Below are 20,794 nucleotides of genomic sequence, written 5' to 3' on the forward strand. Positions count from 1 at the left end.
GCCTTAAATAGTAGATTTTCTGTAGCCTTCAGGTCTCATGTGTCCTGCATTACTCCTTGAAAAACTGTGAAAACAACGCAACATTAGGAATAATGGAAAATACAGACATCGGTTCTTGTTTACAAAACATCAAAAACCAGAAGGAGTCAACTCTGATTGATTACCTTTTTCATCAACTTTGAGAAGCTCTTCAAAAACTCCTTGGGGGATTTTTTCTCGTAAGATTCACATGTAGACTCACACTGCTGAAATATAAAGAAATTCATGCCACTTCTAAAGAGCTCATCATAGTCATAAATAATATTTAAAGATTTTGTACTGATCAAGCAGTAATCTTTGTAATCAAAGCTTTTTACAAATGGAAGAACTGAGAGACAGGCTATTTCATAAAGGGAAAGAACATAATAACTACACCTTTCATTCACATTTTTTGCAGTAATCCCAATCCTTTTGTCCTGCACATCACATGGTTGCCATTATTAAAGTGCATAGACACAACTGACTGATAGGAACAGAGTGAATGTCTCTCTTGGAAGTGCAGAACAATGGATATTTTTAATTTCCAAAGTAATAAAAGACTGATCTGTTTTTCTAACATGCTTGGCTTTTACAATTTCACTGTTGTAGGTGGTATTTGTTACAGAAAGTAGGGAGCAATGGTCATGATTATGAGCATTGTCAGGAGATCCTACCTTTCCAGAGTCTTTGAGAATGGGTCTTTTCAAGATGTTAACTGTTTTGATGAACTTAGAGTTTACTTGGCTGTTCTTTGGCTGTAATTTCAGTGTGCCATTCTGGAAGCAGGTCACAGCTGTGAACAGGCATTCGTCCTATGGGCAAGAACACAAGGAATAATTTTTAAATGAATGTTGCAGCATTTTTTCCACGTGTTAGGTTGTGATTTATGCTCAAATTTAATTATGCAAGGTATTCATTGAGAAGATTGAACGGTCCTTTAATTGTTTTAAGTTACTTTTAGAAGTATAAGAGATCATTAACCTTTATCTGCCTGTTCTTCGATAATTGCTTAAGTATTTCCTCATCATATAAATGCCTAAAATCTCCCTTTGGATTTTGATCATTACATTAACTAAAAGAAAATGCTACTAAAGAGTAGATCCCATTATATGCAGCAGATTTTCACAAGCACAGGCATGAATATTTTCTTTTAAAAATATTCCTAATCTCTCTCAGGGCTGTTCCTCAATAGTACACCTGAGAATATACTTCTTTTTTCCTATTTTTGTGCCATTTCTCATATTATCTACTTACTAATTAGAACTGACATAGACCTGCATGATTTAAAATGCTACTTAAATATTCTCCCTTGATAACATGGCACATGGAAGCGCTGAAGTTAGTAATTTTACTTAAGAGAAAAGAGAGAGTGAGGATGAGAGATAGGATAAGGAGCCAGGCTCCGAGCTCAAATTGTCTTGCCAAATTGCAGGAAGTTCAGAGCCACGTTAAACCTGAGTCAAGGCCAGTGAGCATCATCTCTGTCTAACTTGAAAAAGAAGCCATCACTTGGTATGCTGTATGATGGTGGTGTAATTCTTTTGTTGCTGCTAATTATCTGGAATTAGAGCAACTGCCTTTTTCCTTTCATGCTGCAGTTACGTATTAATTTTTATTATGCTAACAGACTACAAGCTTTCCAGAATTTCCTTTCCTGTGCAGTGGCTGTCTTCCTTGCTGGGCACGCAACTGTGGAAAATACCACCAAAACCAACCTATTGTCAATATAGAAAGAAAAGCAGTGTTTACTGAAGCCAATTTCTAACATGTTTTCCATTTTCCAAAGAAAGAAACATTTAGAAATGCTGATTATGCATGTTAGAAAGGCTCCAAAGACATCATCTTTGTTTTGCATACCAACTGCTACCAAAGCTGAATCTCGTCTGGTTTATTAGATGCCACAGCAGTTCGCTGCTTGTGCAAGGACAAGGCAACCTCCGTTTATGTTGCCTATAGCAAATGTTAATAGCAACATCTTATATTGGTTAGATACATTTTATTTTTATTAAAAACCACACATTTATGTTTGTTTCAGGTTTCTTACCGTAACCAGACTTGCTTACTGGAAAAAAAAAACACTCTTTTTAAAAGAGATCGATTTTCCAGCTGAAACTGAAAACATTTTGTGCCTCATCCGTGATGAGCTGAGAAACCAGCATTTCTCATATATGCTGCTTTTTTTTCTCTTTTGCTGAGTTAACAGTTAACTGTAAGCAGGCCGACAGTCAGAGGGCCACAAGGACTGCATTTTGTTTGTCTTGCAATGGATTAAGCACTTTGATGAAGAGGCATTCAAAATGTGGGCTGCTGGTGATGTCTGAGGGGCGCTAGGTAAACGTGCAAAGTAAGTGTCAGGGAGAATTTGCAGAAATGCTCTGCGCGAGACTCTTAATTGTACAGATTACCCTGAAAAGCCTGTACTTCCTGAACTAGCAACCAGCGGGGTTAGATGCTGATGTGATGTAAGTGAGCATTGTGCCATTGGCTTCAGCTGCAAGAGCTGTCACCAGCAGCAGATCGTATTCTCCCTCCTGTCTTGAACCAGTTCAGTCTCAAGACTACTTTCTCAACCTCAGCGTGTTTTCTCCTGAGTTGACGTCCCCTATTGTTTTATTCTTACCTCCTAATGTATTTTTTTTTAATAATTTCACACTTGAGTGTACAGGGAAATGGTGTGGGTTTGAAGTGGGGCTAACAGTCCACACACAGGAAGCTCAAGGAAGCCAAAACCAATAGTGATAAACCACTAAATTTTGGATATTATAAAAGGTAGTCTTCTTCGTTCATATTCAAGGTTAAATTCAAATCTGGCATAAGCAGCTTGTCATATAAATAATATTTTGATATTTGAAATACAGTTACATGAAAGACTTCTTGTTAAATCCAGTTTCGTATATTCAGGTATAAATTTACCCAGTTACCTAGTTATGAGTGCAACTTTGGCACGCTGCAATTCATAGATAAGCATTTGGACAACTCAGTAAATGCAAATTTCACCACGCAGGATGAAAACCTTATTAATATGATTGCTGGTAATTCCTACTGTTAGCTTTTCATCAGAGATCAAACCTCTGTCACACTGAGTACCTTCTAAATACCTGAATTCGTTATCTCCTATATTTTATGATGGAGGTACTCAGGACCTCCCAGAGGCAGCCTGTAAAGCCCTAAGCTGCAAATGAACTGTTGTCTTCCTTCCTGAGGTGACCATGTTTTTTGAGAGAGAGAAAAAAAAAACACTGATGAAGCGATTAGTCACTGGCTCTATTTGCTTGTTTCGGAGGTAGTAGCAAACTCTGCAGTAAAATGACAGCTAATCATCTGATTCTTTTCATTTTGACACTACAAGTTAGAAAGAGTATTAATGAAAAAAACAGCAATTAGCTAGGGTGCATTACATTTTTGCATTGCAGTTGTTTCTAGCAATGAGTTGTTTCTAGCAATCTTTTTGGTCATGCTTCTCTATGCTTTTGGCAAGTAAAAAACGCGCCCAACTGTAAACCCTAGGACGAGGCTAATGAAACCTGTGTGAAATGAGGTGAGTTTTTTTTCCTTTCTTCTTGTTAGTATTTTGCAAGAAAGTTTAAAGCCCTGCGTAAATAGCTTTATACTCTGCAAGTTGTTTTTTTAATAACTACACGTAGTGAATACTTTTATATGCCAATCAAAATTGCTTGCTTTCTGAAATAGTTGTCAGTGCCCAAAACCAAACATAATGGGTAAATTTAAGACAGCAGATAACAGGAGAAGTATTACATTATATCAGCTGTGGCTAGTTTTGGACCTTCGTTGTGTGTTTGGGATTACCAAAAGAAGGTAGAATGCATTTAGTTTCTAAGCTAATATGTTACTGGTTTTAGTATTTAATGTTGGTGTAAATCCCGTATCCTGCCACTGTTAGGCATAAACACACTTTCTATGAGTCTAATGTAACTTACCAAGAAGTTCCTAACCTTGGGTTACACCAAATATCACCATTAAAAAATGTCTAAGTAAATAATGTGTACAAAAAGGGATCTACAGAGACCTGTAGTTGTTCTTTTAACTAGTCATAATGTAAAGAGAATACTTGCAGAATGCACTTTTTTCTCCTGTTCTACGTGATAGCACAACCCTTGCCCACAAGCAGTCTCACAGCAACCAGTGGGACTACATGCAAGGAAGCACTATGTAATACGGTCTTACGGTGGGAGGGAAGGGGGGCTCCCTTTAGGCTCCATGCAGCGATAATACTAGTGTGGTTGGAGCTCATGGTAGCTGGAGGCGCTTCCTCTCCCCAAAACTGCGTCCCCAAGAGCATTGCTAGTCATGTAGGTCTTGTACGAATCCCCTACTCTTAGCGTTGAATAAAAGGAATATGTACAAATTGGAATCTGTGGGTGTGCTAGAATACACACAGAGTAGTAACCTACTAATTAAGATTGCATAATATAAACACTTCTGACATTAAAAACCCAGGAATGAGAAACTTTTATCAAAGCATTTTCAAACTAGCTTGCATTAAGAGTTCTAGGTCAGAGATACAAAAAAGAAGACATCTGCCATTTGTCAGTGGAATTAACCAATACAAAATAAATTTGATATAATTAAAAGGAAATGTTAAAGCAGTCTCACCACAGGGTTTTCTGGTGTATGCAGGAATTCAACATCCTACAATAAAAACAAATCTAAGTTAGAAAAGTTTAACATTGCAGTAATATCCCTCAAAAATTACATTCTAAGCAATATCTAATGCTTGAAAATAAGTTCAGTATTAGGACAAATACTTTTCTTACCTTATCTTTCACTACCTCTTCTAACTGACCAATTGTCTTTACAAGCTGTTTGTATTTCATTGCTTTTTGTGGAGTTGCAGTCAGAACCATACTGGAACAGAAGAAGAGCACACAGAAAATAATCATCCTCTCCATACTGATGAGTTTTGTTTTAAAATGCGTTAGGAGCAAAGTTGTGCTATCCAAGATGAATGCTTGAGCTATGCTCAGGTATGCTGCATGGCTACCTATATATTGCTCCTTGCTGGAGATGTAAAACCCACCCATTTCAGTTTGGAAAGCTTTGTAGAATGGATTAATGAGTAACCTTTTTTTCTTTTCCACTGGCTAGGTGTATGTATGTGAGCTTGTGCGTAGGGGGCAGGGATTGATGGAGTGAATGAAAATGTGCCCCATCTGCACATTGGACAGGAAAAAAAGAGAAAAGGGTGAATTCCCATTTTCGCTTTGAGTCAAGAAATGAACGTAGTAAAAAGTAGGTACTTAGAAACCACAGACCCAGGTAAACAAAGATTCTGCATTTTTTTCCTGCTTCTTGCAGCAATGAACCTCTCCAATCCAACTGAAGCTCCATTTCATGCTGATGAAATATGGCAGGACTTCTTTTAACAATTTTAATGTATTTTTCCTACTTTATAGCTCCAAAGGATGTGTAGCTTGTTCCCCTGATGTCTGTGAACTGCCACTTTTACATTTGTGCTTGGTTTCTGTGACAGCTGTGAGTAAAAGCTCATTTTAGCGTTCAAGCGAGCTGAATTGCACTTTATATTTACTTCAATCTAATTCCAGATATTATAATAGCATTTTAGAGAGTATGTCCATTGGGGTGTGAAAAGCATTTGCAGGAGTCTGAGCTCAAGGAGATGCATTGCCATGGGAGAGGTAAATCCCCATACCATGTCCATTCCCCAGATGGAAATGATACTGGAGGATCAGGGGCTAAATCCCGGTGAGTTCCTCAGGACGTTACCATTCTGTGGCTGTCAGTAGACCAGTGGTTATGGCAGCTAAATGTTCAGTTAAGTTTGCCACAGTTAGGCTTGAGGTTAGTTTTGCAACTTTATGCAACCCTTTCAATGTAGATATGACAGTGAGACCAGAGAACTCTTTTGAGAATGTAGAAGTGCATTTGTTTGGTGTGAAATCCATTAAGAATATATACTTCACAAAATTTAAAGCCAGAATAAAACCATCAGAATGATCTAAGAAATAAGGCATACTCCTGTGATTTCCTTCAAAATTAATTCCTATTGTAATTAAGTACATAGGCTGCTTTTGAGGAAATAGTTTTGAGATTATTACTTGAAAGATGATGCACTAATGACAGCATTTTTTTCCAACAAATGCTGGTAAGGAATGCTCTCTTATGGGGACTTCCACAGATGCCTCCTTCCTCAATGAGTTCCATGAAAGTTAAAGGTATTTGAAGGTACTCTTCTCAAATGTGCTCTTATGTATTTATTTAATTTAATTTTTTTAGATCAGTTTCCTCCAGCCCAAGCCCAATTTTTGTCACTCTCACTGGGCTGCACTGTTCTCAGAAGGGCTCCATGTGGGCACTAGGGACTTACTGTTCTGCCACCTCTAGGAATCAGATGATTTCAAAATCACTGTTCCTAATATTTCATCACAAGGAGGAAAAATGACTTTAAGTGGCTGTTACGTATTATCACTAATAAATGGTTGTAAACACTGTGGTATGACCACTGAAAGGTTTGTATATAGAGCTAGTAGAAGGCAGATAGAGTCACCTGGACACCTTCACTATGGTGAATAAAAAGGTGCTTAAGTGTCCTAAATCTTGGGCTCTGAAAGTCCAGAGATTCCATGTGGCTGTGGCGATGCCTTACAAAATCTACGGTGTATGGACTTCAATTTAATGTTGTCTTTAGCTAGAATGCTAGTGTAATAAGCTAGCATTGTGTAAAATGCTTCTGTGTTTACCTGTCTGGTAAATCTGGGCAGTCAAGTGGGATGACTTATTTCTGGCTGTTCATGTCAAAATGATCATTTCAGCTGGTGAGAGATTTATCTGGCATACTCAGGTGAGTTTGTCTTCTGTATATGTATGTTTATTCACTGTACACTGTTTCTGTGCTTAAGCCATTTATAATCTTTAAGAAACTGGATAGCTTAAAGGAATAATTCTTATAGGTGTGTATGTGTCTACACAAATGCACTCACGCTCTCAAGTATGCATGCACAAAATCTCTCCTGGTGAAAGGGATAGCTGATCACACCTGATAGAACAGAAATCCTGAAGAATGAGAACAGAAACAAGAAAGAAGAAAAATTTTCTTCCATCACAGTCTAAATTTTAATTTCTTGAAGGAAAGGTAGTGCAATCATTTTTTGCATGTCACTTTTGAGGGACGTACTTTGAAATCATTTTAGATAAGCAGCCCAGCTGGACTGTGAAGTGGGGGGTGTCTCAGGTTTTATTCCAGAGTTGCGTTAGTTTATAGCTAAGGTTCATTAATGGAAATCAGCAGCAATAAAGACATTTTGTTTGATAAACCATGAATTTGTCTCCCTTTTCCCCATCTTATTCATGTGAAGCATTGTAGGGTAAGGTGTTTTTTAAGGTGTAAAGCTGCTTTTTTAAGCACCTTTTTTAAGGTGTAAAGCTGCTGAGGGCATGGAGCGATGACTTCTGATAGTAGTGTTTTTACAAGAAGGTTGTACTTAAGTCTGCTCCTCTTTACCATAACTGAACCTTCATCATCATTTGTAGGTTATCAAGATGCATTGTATTCTCAGTCCAGTTTTTGTCTATGCCATTAGAAGTGTTAATAGTAAAGGAGCAGGCTGGTGGTAATGCATGCTGCTGCTTTTTGTTGTCAGGAGTTCAACTTTGAATTCTTTTGAGGAGTTCCTTTGAACCCAGCTACTGTAGGTGATAGTGTTAGCCCTGGCTACTTTTATTTTATGCAGCTGTATGTGACTGATAGGTTGGACACTTTCCATTTGGATGTGGGATTGCCTCTGTTAGCCATATCCTCATTAGATGGTTGGCAATTACTCATGCAGAGATGCTACTGCAGAGAGTCGGCATTGACGAGGCAACTTCAGGACCACTCACAAACTTTGGTTAGCGCTCTCCTTATATTTTCAGAAATGCAGGACTTGAAGGGACAACATTGAGGGCATCAGCTCCTGTCCCCTGCCATGACAATGTATCATAATTATTTAACAGTTGTGTTTACCTCTGTGGCTGGTGTGTAATTTCTCTGTATTTAGCTCAGGAGCTTTCTTGTTTCCAGCCTAAATGCACTGACTGTTTGTTTGGCCTCTTCTGTTCTTATGCAGATGTTGTTCTTCAACCTAAGTCATTTTCTCCCCTGCCCGATGCTTCCTCATTTGCTTAGCTTAGAGAGAGCAGTCATACTTTCTTTGACCCTGAGCTAGACAAAACAAGGTCGGTTAGCGTACCTTTCCCCAGTCATCCCATCAGTTCTGCCCTGCACACCGCCAGTTCATCTTTCTTCACTGAAATGGTAGATGTTATTCTGGATGAGGTCCCAACATCTCATTGTGCAGTAGCTATAATGTTTTATCATACCAGCTAGAAATGCTTCACCTACTATGGACTAATGTTGTGTTTTTGTTGGTCCTTGGTGGTTTGCTGGACAAGAGTAATGCACAGATGCATTCTGGATATTGCTGTATCTCTGGGAGTCATTTCCAGATACTGGCCCTGACCTTTACAGTCACGTTTACCAAGATCCTACAGCTCTATAGTAGAATCATACCTGTGTAGCTAACAGCCATTTTAATTTTCATCTTTCATGTTTTCCCAAAATTGTAATAATTAGGGATCTAATGCAGTGATCAGGTCTTAAAATACCGCTGTTTCTGGAGATACAATATGAATAACAAAAACAGTGAGATAATTGTGAGGCTTAGCATTTTTGTAGCCTGGATGGTCCTGAGCTGCTGTTGCTTTAGGAAAGACAGAAGTTATAATGGTAGACGAAATCAGATTTAAATTCGCTGAACCAAGCTCAAGTGTGATGAGAACTGTTACAAAATTCTCTCTTTGTTTTGAGGAGATTGTATCATTGCAAGGTTCTCCTTTTAGCAAAGCTATGTTGTTGGGCAGTGGCTATCCCTTCACATTTAGGTTTACTTAATGGTTTGCAAACTAAGGGAGAACCCTGCTGATGGCTGGCAGGTTGTGTGTGCTGTTTTTGTATGGTACTGCACCGTAAAAGGCACTTTATGGTATTAGAGATGAAATTTTTTTATGTGAAAGGTAGATGGTGGTGAAGATGACTGCATATTTTACAATGAAACCTTCTGTGTGAAGGAATGTCTGTACCACAACACCAGAGGCAGTTTGTGCAGCAGGCAGTAAGTGAAGCTTTATCACTTTCTACCCAGAAGCGTCACAGAAATACGGCAGACCTCATTCATTTACTGGTCCAGCAGGATAATCCGTGGGTTTGTTGGAGATATACTGGTGAGATGGCTCTATCTGAAATAATGCTCAATTAAATCCATTATATGGTAAATCAGTTATAAAGCTGGTGGAGCCATTAGAATGGGAAGCTAAACAACAGGTATTTGGTAATGTGGTAGCAGGTGCTTGCATATCATTTCCCTAAAACCATATAGTCTTCTGTTTTGTGTTAGAGGCTGTAAAGGCACAATAATTGCTTGAAGAAAGGCACACTGACAGAGAAAGTGAAATATAAGGACAAAGAACTTCCTTTATGTCTAGGCAGTGGAGAAAACTCCTTGATATCCCTCTTATCAGATAAGAGCAAGCAACATGCTTTGTGTATACGTCACTTCTCTTTTGTGGCTTAGGAACATGCTGAGTCAAATAATGACACTCTCTCTCACACCATCGCTTGCCTGGCCCTGGAGGGCTGGCTGCAGAGTGGAAATCTCCCATCCCTGGCCCACGAGGCTGTCTTCCTCTTTCCTCTTTGCGACATTGCCACTCCACACCTAAGTGCTGAATGAAAGCCCGGTTCCCCCCACCCACATTTTCCTTTACAGTGTAGCTGAATGGAGGCTTTTCCCATAGCTTAGTCATTGCTATGGCTCAGCCAAAAAAGAAGCCTGTAACTCACAGGGCTGCTTTCAAAGAATTTTTGTAACTTATGTATGTGGCATTTCATGTAGATACTGTCTGCGACATGGGAGGAATGTAGGGGAGAGAGTTATGCTGGAAAATGAGAGACTTGGAAGAGGACCTCTGTATATCAGATTAAGGAAAACTATTTTTCAAAATATTTGTGACAGCTCTGCAAGTCCATTTTGCCATCTCTAAATCTTATTTTCTTATTTGTAGCTTTTGTATAATTCTTCCATCTTAGCCTTGCTTAGAAAAGAGGAAATCAAACCACAAAAAGCAGGGAAAAAATATTACTAACTCCAATTTTTATTTACTATAAAAATCAGAATAATTACAACTCTGAATGTGGTGCATAGACACAGAAAAATTAACAGACTACATGTAGCACTATAAAACCACTGAGATTCTCCATAATGCTTCTCCACAGTTATGTTATAAGCAATTTCTAATCCATATAGAGGTGGGCCTAACACTGGCTAATAAAAGGTCCCATGCAGCAGATGAAGGAATTAGAGGAATAAACAACAGCTGTTACAGGAGATTGTGGGTTTCTGTCCTGAAAGAATGTGTTGAACGTGAAAGGAATGCCAAGCAAGAGCTTTTATTATGGAAGATTCTTATATCATGGAAGGATGATTACACTGAGCTGAGTGTTCAAGACAATTTCTAGTTGCTGGAAAGCAAGGAAAGGAGTACAACAAGCACTCGCCTGGCTGGGTTATAAAGTAAAATCGTAGAGTACATCATTGACAAGTCAAATTAAAGTATCTGTATTGTATTCCATCTCTTCCGTGCTTATGAACACTAAAAGAACAGAATCACTCTCTTATTCTCCTGTTTGTGATGAGAAATACAGTAAAACTTCCATTGCCATACTTGCCCAACCAGATCAAACTCAGGAGCAAGAAATTCCCCAAATGCATGGAATGTCTTCCACGTGAGGACTAAATATGAGACTCTACTAGCCCCAGCACTAGTGCCTTTGAACTAATAAAAGAAGATGGACAACTGGAGCACAACTAGTTTGCAATCCTGAAGCCAAAAAAAAATCATATCTGTCCCATTCATTTTTCAAAGCCAAAGGCCATTGAGAAGATAAAAATATAACCTGCTGTATAGTACAGAGAAATCACTGGACGGATTTCTGCTGTCTGCAGAGAACTTCTGTGAGCGCCAGGGAAGCCCCCTATCAGCAGTTTGTGGTGGGAGCTGTGAGCTGGTACCTATGTACTGTGTGCATGCCTGCATTCAGCCTCTAGCTATTTCCAGATTTAAAAATCTTTATTTTACACTTCTGGTTGCAAACATCACCAACATTAACATTATAATCTGTGGTTCTCGATTGCAGTTAAGGCTGAGATACAGTGCCACGTAACAGAAAAGAAGCAGTGTAAGAATGAAAGAGACTTGGTGGATGGAAAGTAGAACCAGCTTTCAAGAACAGGCAAAATCTTTCTGAATATAGCACAGCCCTGCTCAGGGTTTTATCTAGGCTTTGGAAACTGGTTCAGCTAGTGAAGATGCTAGAGAAATGCAAAGCTGTTTGCAAATGTTCCTGTACTGCCTCGTTTGCTTTGTACAAGGCTTTATTGTCTTAGTTCTCCCTTGTTCAGCAAAAGTGGGTGACTGACTATAAAGCAGAACAATTTAACGTTAACAGTAAATGTATATATGTTAAATACCAGGTGCATCCTGCTCCTAGGTCAGCCCAATGATGATTGTTATGCACATAATCTTCTTGATGTATTTGCAGCCTTATCAACTAACAATGACAAGCTGTATCGAGAAGACACCCTGTTGTCATCCAGAGCCTGAGACAAGCCTGGGCCAGCTATGCACAGAATGAGATACTGAGAAGAACTGTCCTTTGGTGGTCACACGCTTGCAAGTCTTCCTTTTAATGTTGGAGCAGCCTCCCACCTGCTGGGTCACACCTTTCTCTGCATGTAGGATGGAAGGAGCCTTGCTGGGTCACTGAGTCTAGTCTTCTGCCAGTGCAGGCATCCACGTCATATAGTCCTTTCACATCTCAGCTAAAAACTCCTGCATGGGGCATTATCACTTCAATCTTTGTAACGATAAGAGATTAAAGCTTTTTTCTGTGCTTCTGCTGTATTCCAGCTTTTATAGGGCAATTTCATTTTTATTTACAGTACTACTAATAATCTTTGCCCGTTACTAAAGGACAGCCAGTTTCAGAAGACAAGGCAACAATTCACAGGAAGTCAAGGTTCTACGGTTTCTTTAGCAATTTGAGGGCAGAAGGTAGATCTTTGGCTTAAAGACACAGGTGTAAGTAGAAGTGGAGGCAAAAAAAGAGAAAAGTCAGTGTTCCTCTTTGGTATTGCAACAATGGATTCTCCTGCAGCTCTGCTGCTTGGTGGCAGGTCTTCTCAGGAAACGTGGTCAAGCAGCATGCAATCTTTCTACCACAGAACTGCTCTCTATATGTAACGCATTTCCTGACAACTCCAGTAAGAGACAGCATGGCCTGCAGTGTGAAAAGCAGTGATGTGGTAGTACTGAAACCCAGAAGTAAATGTCATGTTCATTCAAAATGTTCAGAAAGAAAAATCAAAAGAGATATATGCAGTTGTTGGACAGTGAATGGAGGAAGCAGAACGACACAATACAAAGTGCTGCCTTTGTTCATTCATTAATGCTAATGAAGAGAGGGAACAAAAGTTAGAAGAGAGTTGCTTTGATGTTACAGTATCAGCGCTATCAAACAAGTTAAAACCAAACCATTACAGGTTCAAGATGGACAAGTCTGTTGCAGAGTATGCTGCAGTCTCTGGCAACCTGTGAGTTGCGTAACTACTCCGCTGGCTTTTGGACATTCCTATAGCCTGACATGCTTTGCATCGTGATCAGCATGACATTACAGCCTGTGTTTCACTATCAAAATTAAAGGCTTGAATTGATTATTTTGGAAGTCACTCTCCAGGTTTAGTGAGGCTGCTGTGCTGGTGTGGGATCTCTGCAGCTGTACAACTGTTCCTCTGTTATGTGGTCTGGAGCAAACGATGGGGCACAGATGGTGAGGGACTATGGCCTCTTTCCCCTCCTCTCCATCAAGTCTGCACTGAATTTTACCTTCCTTACAAATACATTCTACATTAAGTTATCTTTAAAATCAAATGCAGCTTTTCACTTTTTATTATGCTTTACCTTTGGGCATGTCTTGGTAGAAGCAGATGACTGAGTACTGCTTTTATTTCTAACTAGTTTCACTTTCTGGTTCTCATGTATTACGAAAATATTGCAGTCTTTTGATTGAACCAGTCTTCATATATGTGTAAAAGTTTACGTGCATACTCAGTTGTTGGTAGAATTATTTAATGATAATGCTGGTTTAAAGTTCTGTAAACTCATTAACATTGTTCTCCTGCCACGTTTTTTGTTTCCCAGGCCCAGGAACTGTCATGTCATACCATGCTAGGGCGCTTCTGTAGTACAGCAAGATCTGGTGAGGGCAGAGCAGCAGCGTGAGAATGCACTGGAGGATGTGGTCTACCTTCCCTTGAAGTGACTCCACATACCAGCTTGCAGACCAGCTTCTATGTACACCACTGCGATGAGTGCTGCGAGCCACTGGATCAGACATCACATGCCATTTACACTTCAGCTCCTGCAGCAGAAAAGACACTGCAGTATCATGCTGCATAGCCAGAGGGAAGGCTGAGGCCAGAGCCACCTCTGTAAATCTCTGGATGTAGTAATGCAAGTGCTTTCTTCAGCTGCAAAGCCATTTAAAGAACTTGCTACTCCAGGTCACCACCACAGTTGTGGCTCTGCATCACAGTGTATCACACTGTCAGGAACCTCTGTTAAAGCTGCTTGGATCAATGAAATGATCCAGGTTAAAAATCCCGCTCGGAAACAGCTTGAGAGTTTGTTTTGCTTTGTTTTAACCAGAATCATTTCACTATCAATTCTACTTTCTCCTTAGCACAACTGGCAGATTTACAAATAGCAGTGAGTTGCTAGAAGTCAGAAACTCCTCTTCTACTGGCTCTGTTGCTGATCAAAACCATGGATCGCCTACGCAACAAGTACCTCCTTAGCACACAAGGCTGAGGGGGCCAGTGAGTATCACTGAGCAACAGCATTCCAGGAACAGCACTTCAGTGCCAGTGCAAACAGAATTAAGTCCTTTAGTTGTGGCTGAAATATGGTTTCTGACAGAATCATTTCAAGGAAGAGGATTTAGGAAATCTTAAACTCTGCAGACTGGTCTCTATTTAAAACTTGCAGGTATAATTTTCTCACTCAGGCAGGTATTGTTGGTTTGCTGATTTTTTTAATTTTTTTTCCCTATGGCAGTTATACCAATAAAGTCTCTGATGTGGTTGCAACTATACCGATCTAGAATTATATAGAATAGAATTACTAGAGTAGAATAGAATTATTATCTGTATATAGTCTAGAATGCTAACTATCCTGTTTCTCATACATGAATTACTCTGTGAATATAATGCACCTTGTTATGACTTCATACTTAAACGATGAAATAGCAGATTTATTTACAGGAGGTTAGGGAGTGCTCAGGGCTAACTGCCTCATACAGCCCTTAACAGATAAAACTTAAATGCAGTATCTCTGAAATAAAAAGCTTCTCTCACTAAACTTTTTCAGAAGCCTTTCTCTCTGCCTTCGTCTATAACCAGACATATAACAGACATGAATGTATGTGCCTGCATCCCCAGTTATAGCTTTCATATGCACACAGAAAGAAATGTAAAAAGCTACACAGCACAGTTGCTTTGCATAATGAGTTTCATTTTTTTTCACAGGTCAGCACCTTAAGCGAACCTTGGAAAAACTATTGTGTGATCAGTCATCGCACTGAAGCAGCAGCACCCATTCGGTACAGGCAGTCTTGGATAAAAAGCTGAATGCTGTGGTTTCAGTGACTTATCGTTGAAACCTTGTGGTTTCTGTGTAGGAGGTTATACAAGCTGGACACGTTTGACATCCTTGTTTCTGAGCTGTGAAATCTGTACATCTAATTTATGAAAATTATCTCTGGTTTAATTTTATTCTTTTTTTTTAATGAAGTCAACATATTTTCCCTGCATTCAGTGGAAACAATAATGGAAATGTTTTAAGATATGCTGTGAACCTGTTTTGACCTTAAAAGGGAGGAGAATCAAGATATTCTTGATTATGATTAAGGTCTAAGAAGGAAATAAAAATTAAATACAGGGAGTTGCGGGTGAGAAGAAAGTATTTTTCAAGTGTGAAGATAAATAGAGAAATTAGCTATGGGAAGTCAGATAATTTAGAATAAAACATGGTACTGGTACTACTTAGGATAACATGCAATATATGTGGGCTTTCAGATGGTCTAAACACACTAGTAAATTTATACACAAGGCAAATGCAAGACTAATGGATCTGCAGCAGAAGCAGTTGAAATCACACACATACAAACATAATTCATCACTAGATCAGTTAACGTGCTTTTTTCTTTCCTAGTTTAGTTTAATGCTAATTCCCGTGAATTGATTCAGTTCTTTGCCAGTTGAAATGCGCTAATGCTGGTGCAAAGGACAAAGCAGGTATGCACAGCTGGAACTCGAAGGAGAGGAAAATATATTTCTTGGCTTCTCTGTGCTGTGTAGTTGTAGAAGAAACGCGCCATGTCTGCATTGCCAAACTGGATTTGTGAGAGTCATGGACCCACCTGGTTTCCCGTCTCTTCCTTGTCTGCTGCCTTCTGCTCTGGTGAGCACCTACCATCATGTAAATCCCCAGAAAGCTGAGCTGTGGCAATAATGGATACCCAAGTCTGTAATACTGGCAAATCATGATCCCTTCTCTGCCATGAGCAGCAGAACCACACAGACTAACAGCAAGTTTTGCCTCTGTCAGGTAAGTTCCCAGAAGCACAGACACCATTCCCTGTGCCCAAACACGGTAAGTGAATCTACGGAAACGTATTTAAAACGATCAAAAACCTGATCAAATAACTATTTTCTGAATAGAAAGCAAATGTACCTTGCATGTTCTTTTTCTTCACAAAACAAAGTTTCTTGCTAAAATGTAAAAAAAAAAATAGACTACCTAGGTGAAAAATAACTACTCTGCATTTGTGGGGTACAAAAATCTGTCTGGAAGCATTAGTCAAAGATTATATAATACTTCTGTGTAAGCAGAGATTGAAAGTGTGACCACCCACTATCAATTCACTTCAGGGAGGACCGGCAAGATTCATAGTAATAATTTTAAGTAATTTCTATATCGAAACATCAGTAGAAAACAATAGATTTTAGATTTTAATTGGTCCTGGTCATTGGTCCTGATAGACCTGTTCCTTTTCATAAAGGGGAAAAAATTTTTACTCTTAATATTGTGCTGTTTACTGGAAAATGTCTTGTCCTGCTTGTGTTTCTTTCCAGAAACCTGAGCCAATAATTATTGTAGCTACAGCTGCAGATAAGTATACAGGAAAATAATAAAATTACAGTCTGAAGTTACTTTTCTGTATGAATGATGTTTTTCTTGCCTGTTATTTATGGGCAGACTTAACACTTGACATGGGGTTCCTTGAGCAGACAGTGCTGTTTGTCTGAACTAACTCACAGGAAACTGAGAGAAAAACGAGGATGCACTGAAGACACTAGTCCAAATCAGTGGAGGCTATTGAAAATATTTTCCCACATAATTATTTCAAATGTGGAAAATGCAGACAACCAAGGAAGAACCAACCGTCTTTTGAGCATCCAAAATTTACTCAGGTGCAATATGTTAAGATTCACTATTCCTCTCCATATATCTGGATTTTCAGTCCATATCCTGTTCCTCTAATTATCACAAGGATTACACAACTACTTCGTAATTGAACTCGAGCAAAAACTGTGTATTCCTGTTCTCTCTTTTGCTGTGTAACCAAGCCTGCAGTTCTTCAGATGCTTGGTTGGCAGCATTTTTAGGTGGTTTCTTAGCCACTACGCTACCTTTCCACTTGCCTCTCTGGGGCTGCTGTCCTCCTACCCTACGAGCCTGTTGCTTGCCAGGGATAGACAGTGATACACCAGTGCTGCACACCTTCACCAGGCATTCTCCCGGGACTGTCATGGATGTAGGGTGCTGCAGAGCAGAAGCAGCAGCTTACATCTCCCCTTCATCAGACTGCATCCCCCAGTGTTGAAGACCCAGCTCAAAAGCCACAGGAGGCTTTTTTTTCCCCCTCTTTACAGTGCCAGCCACCCACCAGCTTTGTGTTTGCCTTTCAGGGAAAAACTCGCTCACTGATGCAGCCAAAAATGAGCCATGCTCTGGTAGGGAGCTGGTAGACTGGACCAGCCATCCCAGTGGTCTGGGTACAGAGACCCTGCGGCAGCCGTGGTGCCTTCCCAGTGAGATGTGCTTTCACCAGCTGAGGAACGCTGCTGTAGGCCATGGGCAAATGACTGAGGTAACAGTGGAAGCCCCTCGGTGTCTTCATATTGTTATTTTTTTTATTTTTTTGAGGGTATTTTTTGTTACCCCACAGCCTAGAAGGCTACACCTCTTCTGTCATCCTCTTCCCCCTTTTCGGGGTACTCATTTTAACTCTGATCATTCTGGCCATTTGATTTACAAGGGCGGTTGTCTCTGCACCACTGGGCATGGAGGGCTGTGACAGCAGCAGGCAGGAGAAGGAGAGGGTAGATGTGACAGTGTCCTAACTAGCCTTTACCTTCAACCCAGACCTTCACCTACTGCTGTCATTTGCAGAGCCACTCTAGCAACTGTGTATGCACTTGTAGCCCAACCACAGCCAAAACAGAGTCATAGAACAGCTCTGGTTGGGAGCGACCTTAAAGATCATCTAGTCCCAATCCCCCGGCCATTGGCAGGGACACCACCCTCTAGATCGGGTTGCCCAGGGCCTTGTCCAACCTGGCCTTGAACACCTCCAAGGACAGGGCATCCACAGCTTCTCTGTGGGCAACCTTTTCCAGGGCCTCACCACCCTCTGCAAATAAAATATTAAGAGCTTAAATCAGTAGGAAGCTTGCATTAGACTGGTCAGAGAGTGCACAGGCAACAGTACAGTTAGCCACACCACCTTGATCTTCTGTAGTTGTGTGTCTGTCATGCACCACACAGTAAGGAAATATTGATTGAACTCCAGAGTCTGCAAAATAATTGTATTTGATGTTGCTACACAATGGGTGACAACATGAAGGGAAGTGGAAACACTAAAGCTGAGAACTCTTTGCTTATGTTCGAATGAGAATGTCAGAAACGGCCTGAAGGAAGAAAGGAGACAAAGATGCAATTTCCAAAACAGTAACTGGAGATCAAAGGAGTCCGACGATGTTCTTTCAGATTGCTGTTTGTGGCGGAGCTGCAGGAGAAGATTAAAGATGAACATTATTTTGGAGTATTTCTGCGTACTGCAGAAAGCAGTAAGCTCTGTAGCTTTCCTCCTGGTTCTCTTCTTCCCATTGCACTCTGCATTTTCTGAGTTGGCCATGCTAAGTTTTTCTGAGAGAAAAGCCACCATTCACTTCACTTAAATCATCTTTAATTGACCAAAGATTAAACTATTTTACCTTCTGACATAGTCACATGCCATGGAAACTCTCCTTACTCATTCTTTGACCTGCCTCGATTTCTCCTTTATTGCTAGTTCTGGTTTGATGCTTTTAAGGATCAAACAAAACATGTTTTCCCTTTTACCTCTGTACTTCAGCATTTTCTCTTTGATTTTATTGATTTTTCCAATTTCTGTAAAAACTAATAAATTGAAACAGCAAAATATTTCATGCTGACACTTTTGTGTGAGCATTTCAGTTTTCTGTTTATAATACTTCATTCTGAAGTTTTGTTTGTAATTGTTTTTATGACCTAGGAAAGAAATCTTTCTTCATAGTCTGATGCAGAATTTTCAATCTGAAGTGAGCTTTTTCTGCTTGATCATCTCAGTAACTGCAGTGCGATTTGTGCCCCTGCAAGTGTTTTCTGGTAAACAAAAAGGGCCCATGCTCACCCTGTTTTGGGTGACCAGCCTAACGTTTACCAGTCATTATCTGTCTTTCTTAGGTCTTGTATGATTTAATACGCATGCCTGGTGGCTCTGAAACATAGCTGTGCTTGCCTTTTTTTTTTTTTTTTCACAAGTGGGGCACAATGCTACGGTTGTATGCAGTGGGTAATCAGTACTCCAGAAAATGGAGGACAAATAAGTAACTGCTTAAGTATACAAGGAAAACTTCACCTTCAGCATATAGAAACTCGGAAATGAGTCCTTACCCTCACAATTTTAGGCATGAAGGTTAACTGGGAAACTTTGTACTGGGAGAATGTGTGGGCCCTTTACCCTAACCGCCCATGTGTATCTGCTTAGGTCTGGGGGCTGGACAAAAGGCAGTGTCCTTCTACTTCAGTGATGCTTATTTGTTTCTAACAAGGGCAGAGCACGTTTCATTGTCTTACCAGGCCAGGCTAGGGAATCTGGACTTGCCAGCTATTATGACAGGTAGTTATTTCCTTCTTTTGTTTCTTCGTTTAGAAGAAATTAAATTGTGTGCCTTTTGGAATTTGAAGTGTCTTTAGATCTAACCTGCTCACTGATGTCTACAGAAAGACAAATTTAACTTTTTTACTTTCAAACATTAATAGTCAAGAGAAGCCAATATTTTATTTGATAAAAGCTTACCTTCTTACTTAGGCAAAACATTGTTCAGTGTTATTTAACATCTGTAAGCTTAGTGGAAGATGGCCTAATACAGGTTGATTTGGACTGCTGTGCTATACTAGTTCTGTGGGCCTGCACAGCACTCTTTGTGCACAGTGGAAAGGGTATATAAGAGCTTTATTTATCTATTAACGATTCCTGTTTTAACCCCTGATCAGAAAGGCCAGGCTAGGCACTGGAAGCACAGCGAGCGCCATGGCTGCCGTGGGCTTCTTCCAAAAAATCTGTACTCCTGCCCTTTCTGAAGGAGTCCAGGGCAGGCCACAATATGGGGCTCTCAAGGCTTGCTTGAGGAAAAGCCTCTAACCCAGCTCTGCATTTCTTCAGTATAAAGGAAATATCCCAAACTAGAATATGGACCAAGCTTTCTCTAAGACTGGTATTGTGCACTGGTATGAACAAGACCAGATCGGTAGTAAGAGAGAGAGATTACGTTGGTATGAATCAGAGCACCCTGAGTCCACCCCTCCATCAGTTCTCAGTCTAGTACTGAGAAAGCTTTTCAGGTCTGATTAGTCATTTGTGTTAAGTGCAATAAATGCCAGAGAAACTAATAAAAAAAAAAAACACCAAACACCTCAGTAAATGTGAGGCATAGCTGCTCTCTAGTGGACTTGTGAATAGTGTCAGCAATGTAAATACAGTTAACATCCCCAGAAGCTAACCATGTAGATGCTTCTGCTGAGTGACGGAAAGAGGATGAAAACTTCCTACACATTCTTGCTGTCTCTCACCTCCTTATGTAGCTAACTTACACCAGGGTTACAGTGAAGGATGCAAAAGCAACTTAAAAAAATACGTAGTGTCCAGTGCTGTGGTGAGCGATATTTCATTAAGCATGTTTTACTTGCAGGGGCCAATGCTTCCATTTAGCATCATGCAAGAATGGCAAATATCTTACAGCTGAGGAAAACTCATCTATCAGAAAAGGTGAGCAGGTGTGCAAAGTACAAGTGTTTATTTCCTTGTGCTAATGCTGTACAGAAAGAAAGCAGAGAATAAATCAGCTACTGGCATGTAGGACTTCGACATTTGGGAAGGTGAGGTCTTCTGGGGCTTTCCCAGGAGAAAAACTACTGTTTCCGGTGGGCTCAAAGTCAAGTGTATCAGCATGCCCCCATGTAAGTGCATGCACACAGAGGACCTCAGGCAGGCTGGCTGCCCAGCAGGGTCTGGGCTGGCTGTGGTACACAGCAGCACAGCCTGCCCACACTCACAGGG

At 40.1% G+C, this 20,794-nt stretch overlaps 3 protein-coding genes across 19 annotated transcripts in view; 2 read left to right on the top strand and 1 right to left on the bottom strand.

The window, feature by feature from the left end:
• Window positions 1–18,647, top strand: part of ADAD1 (adenosine deaminase domain containing 1) — a 93,701-nt gene extending 75,054 nt beyond the window's left edge. The window contains exons 21-22 of the transcript XR_010831454.1: window positions 11,633–12,919; window positions 13,291–18,647. The gene's annotated coding sequence lies outside the window, so the exon portion shown is untranslated. The remainder of the gene's footprint in view (window positions 1–11,632; window positions 12,920–13,290) is intronic.
• IL21 (interleukin 21) lies at window positions 50–4,928 on the bottom strand. Its single transcript, XM_013191330.3, has 5 exons — window positions 4,794–4,928; window positions 4,633–4,668; window positions 693–830; window positions 165–245; window positions 50–64 (listed from the first exon to the last, which is right to left on the bottom strand). Exons 1-5 carry the CDS (start codon window positions 4,926–4,928, stop codon window positions 50–52), a joined length of 405 nt encoding a protein of 134 aa, XP_013046784.2.
• The window catches only part of BBS12 (Bardet-Biedl syndrome 12), a 94,257-nt gene continuing 90,631 nt past the window's right edge, over window positions 17,169–20,794 (top strand). For 16 of the 17 annotated variants that reach the window (XR_010831449.1, XR_010831439.1, XR_010831444.1 and 13 more), the window contains exons 1-2: window positions 18,185–18,281; window positions 20,427–20,503. The gene's annotated coding sequence lies outside the window, so the exon portion shown is untranslated. Of the gene's footprint in view, window positions 17,303–18,184; window positions 18,282–20,426; window positions 20,504–20,794 lie in introns of those variants that run through there. The other variant, XR_010831437.1, reaches the window with a different exon arrangement.

This window comes from Anser cygnoides, chromosome 4 (genome assembly GCF_040182565.1).
Source record: "Anser cygnoides isolate HZ-2024a breed goose chromosome 4, Taihu_goose_T2T_genome, whole genome shotgun sequence".
Classification (NCBI taxonomy): Eukaryota; Metazoa; Chordata; class Aves; order Anseriformes; family Anatidae; genus Anser; species Anser cygnoides.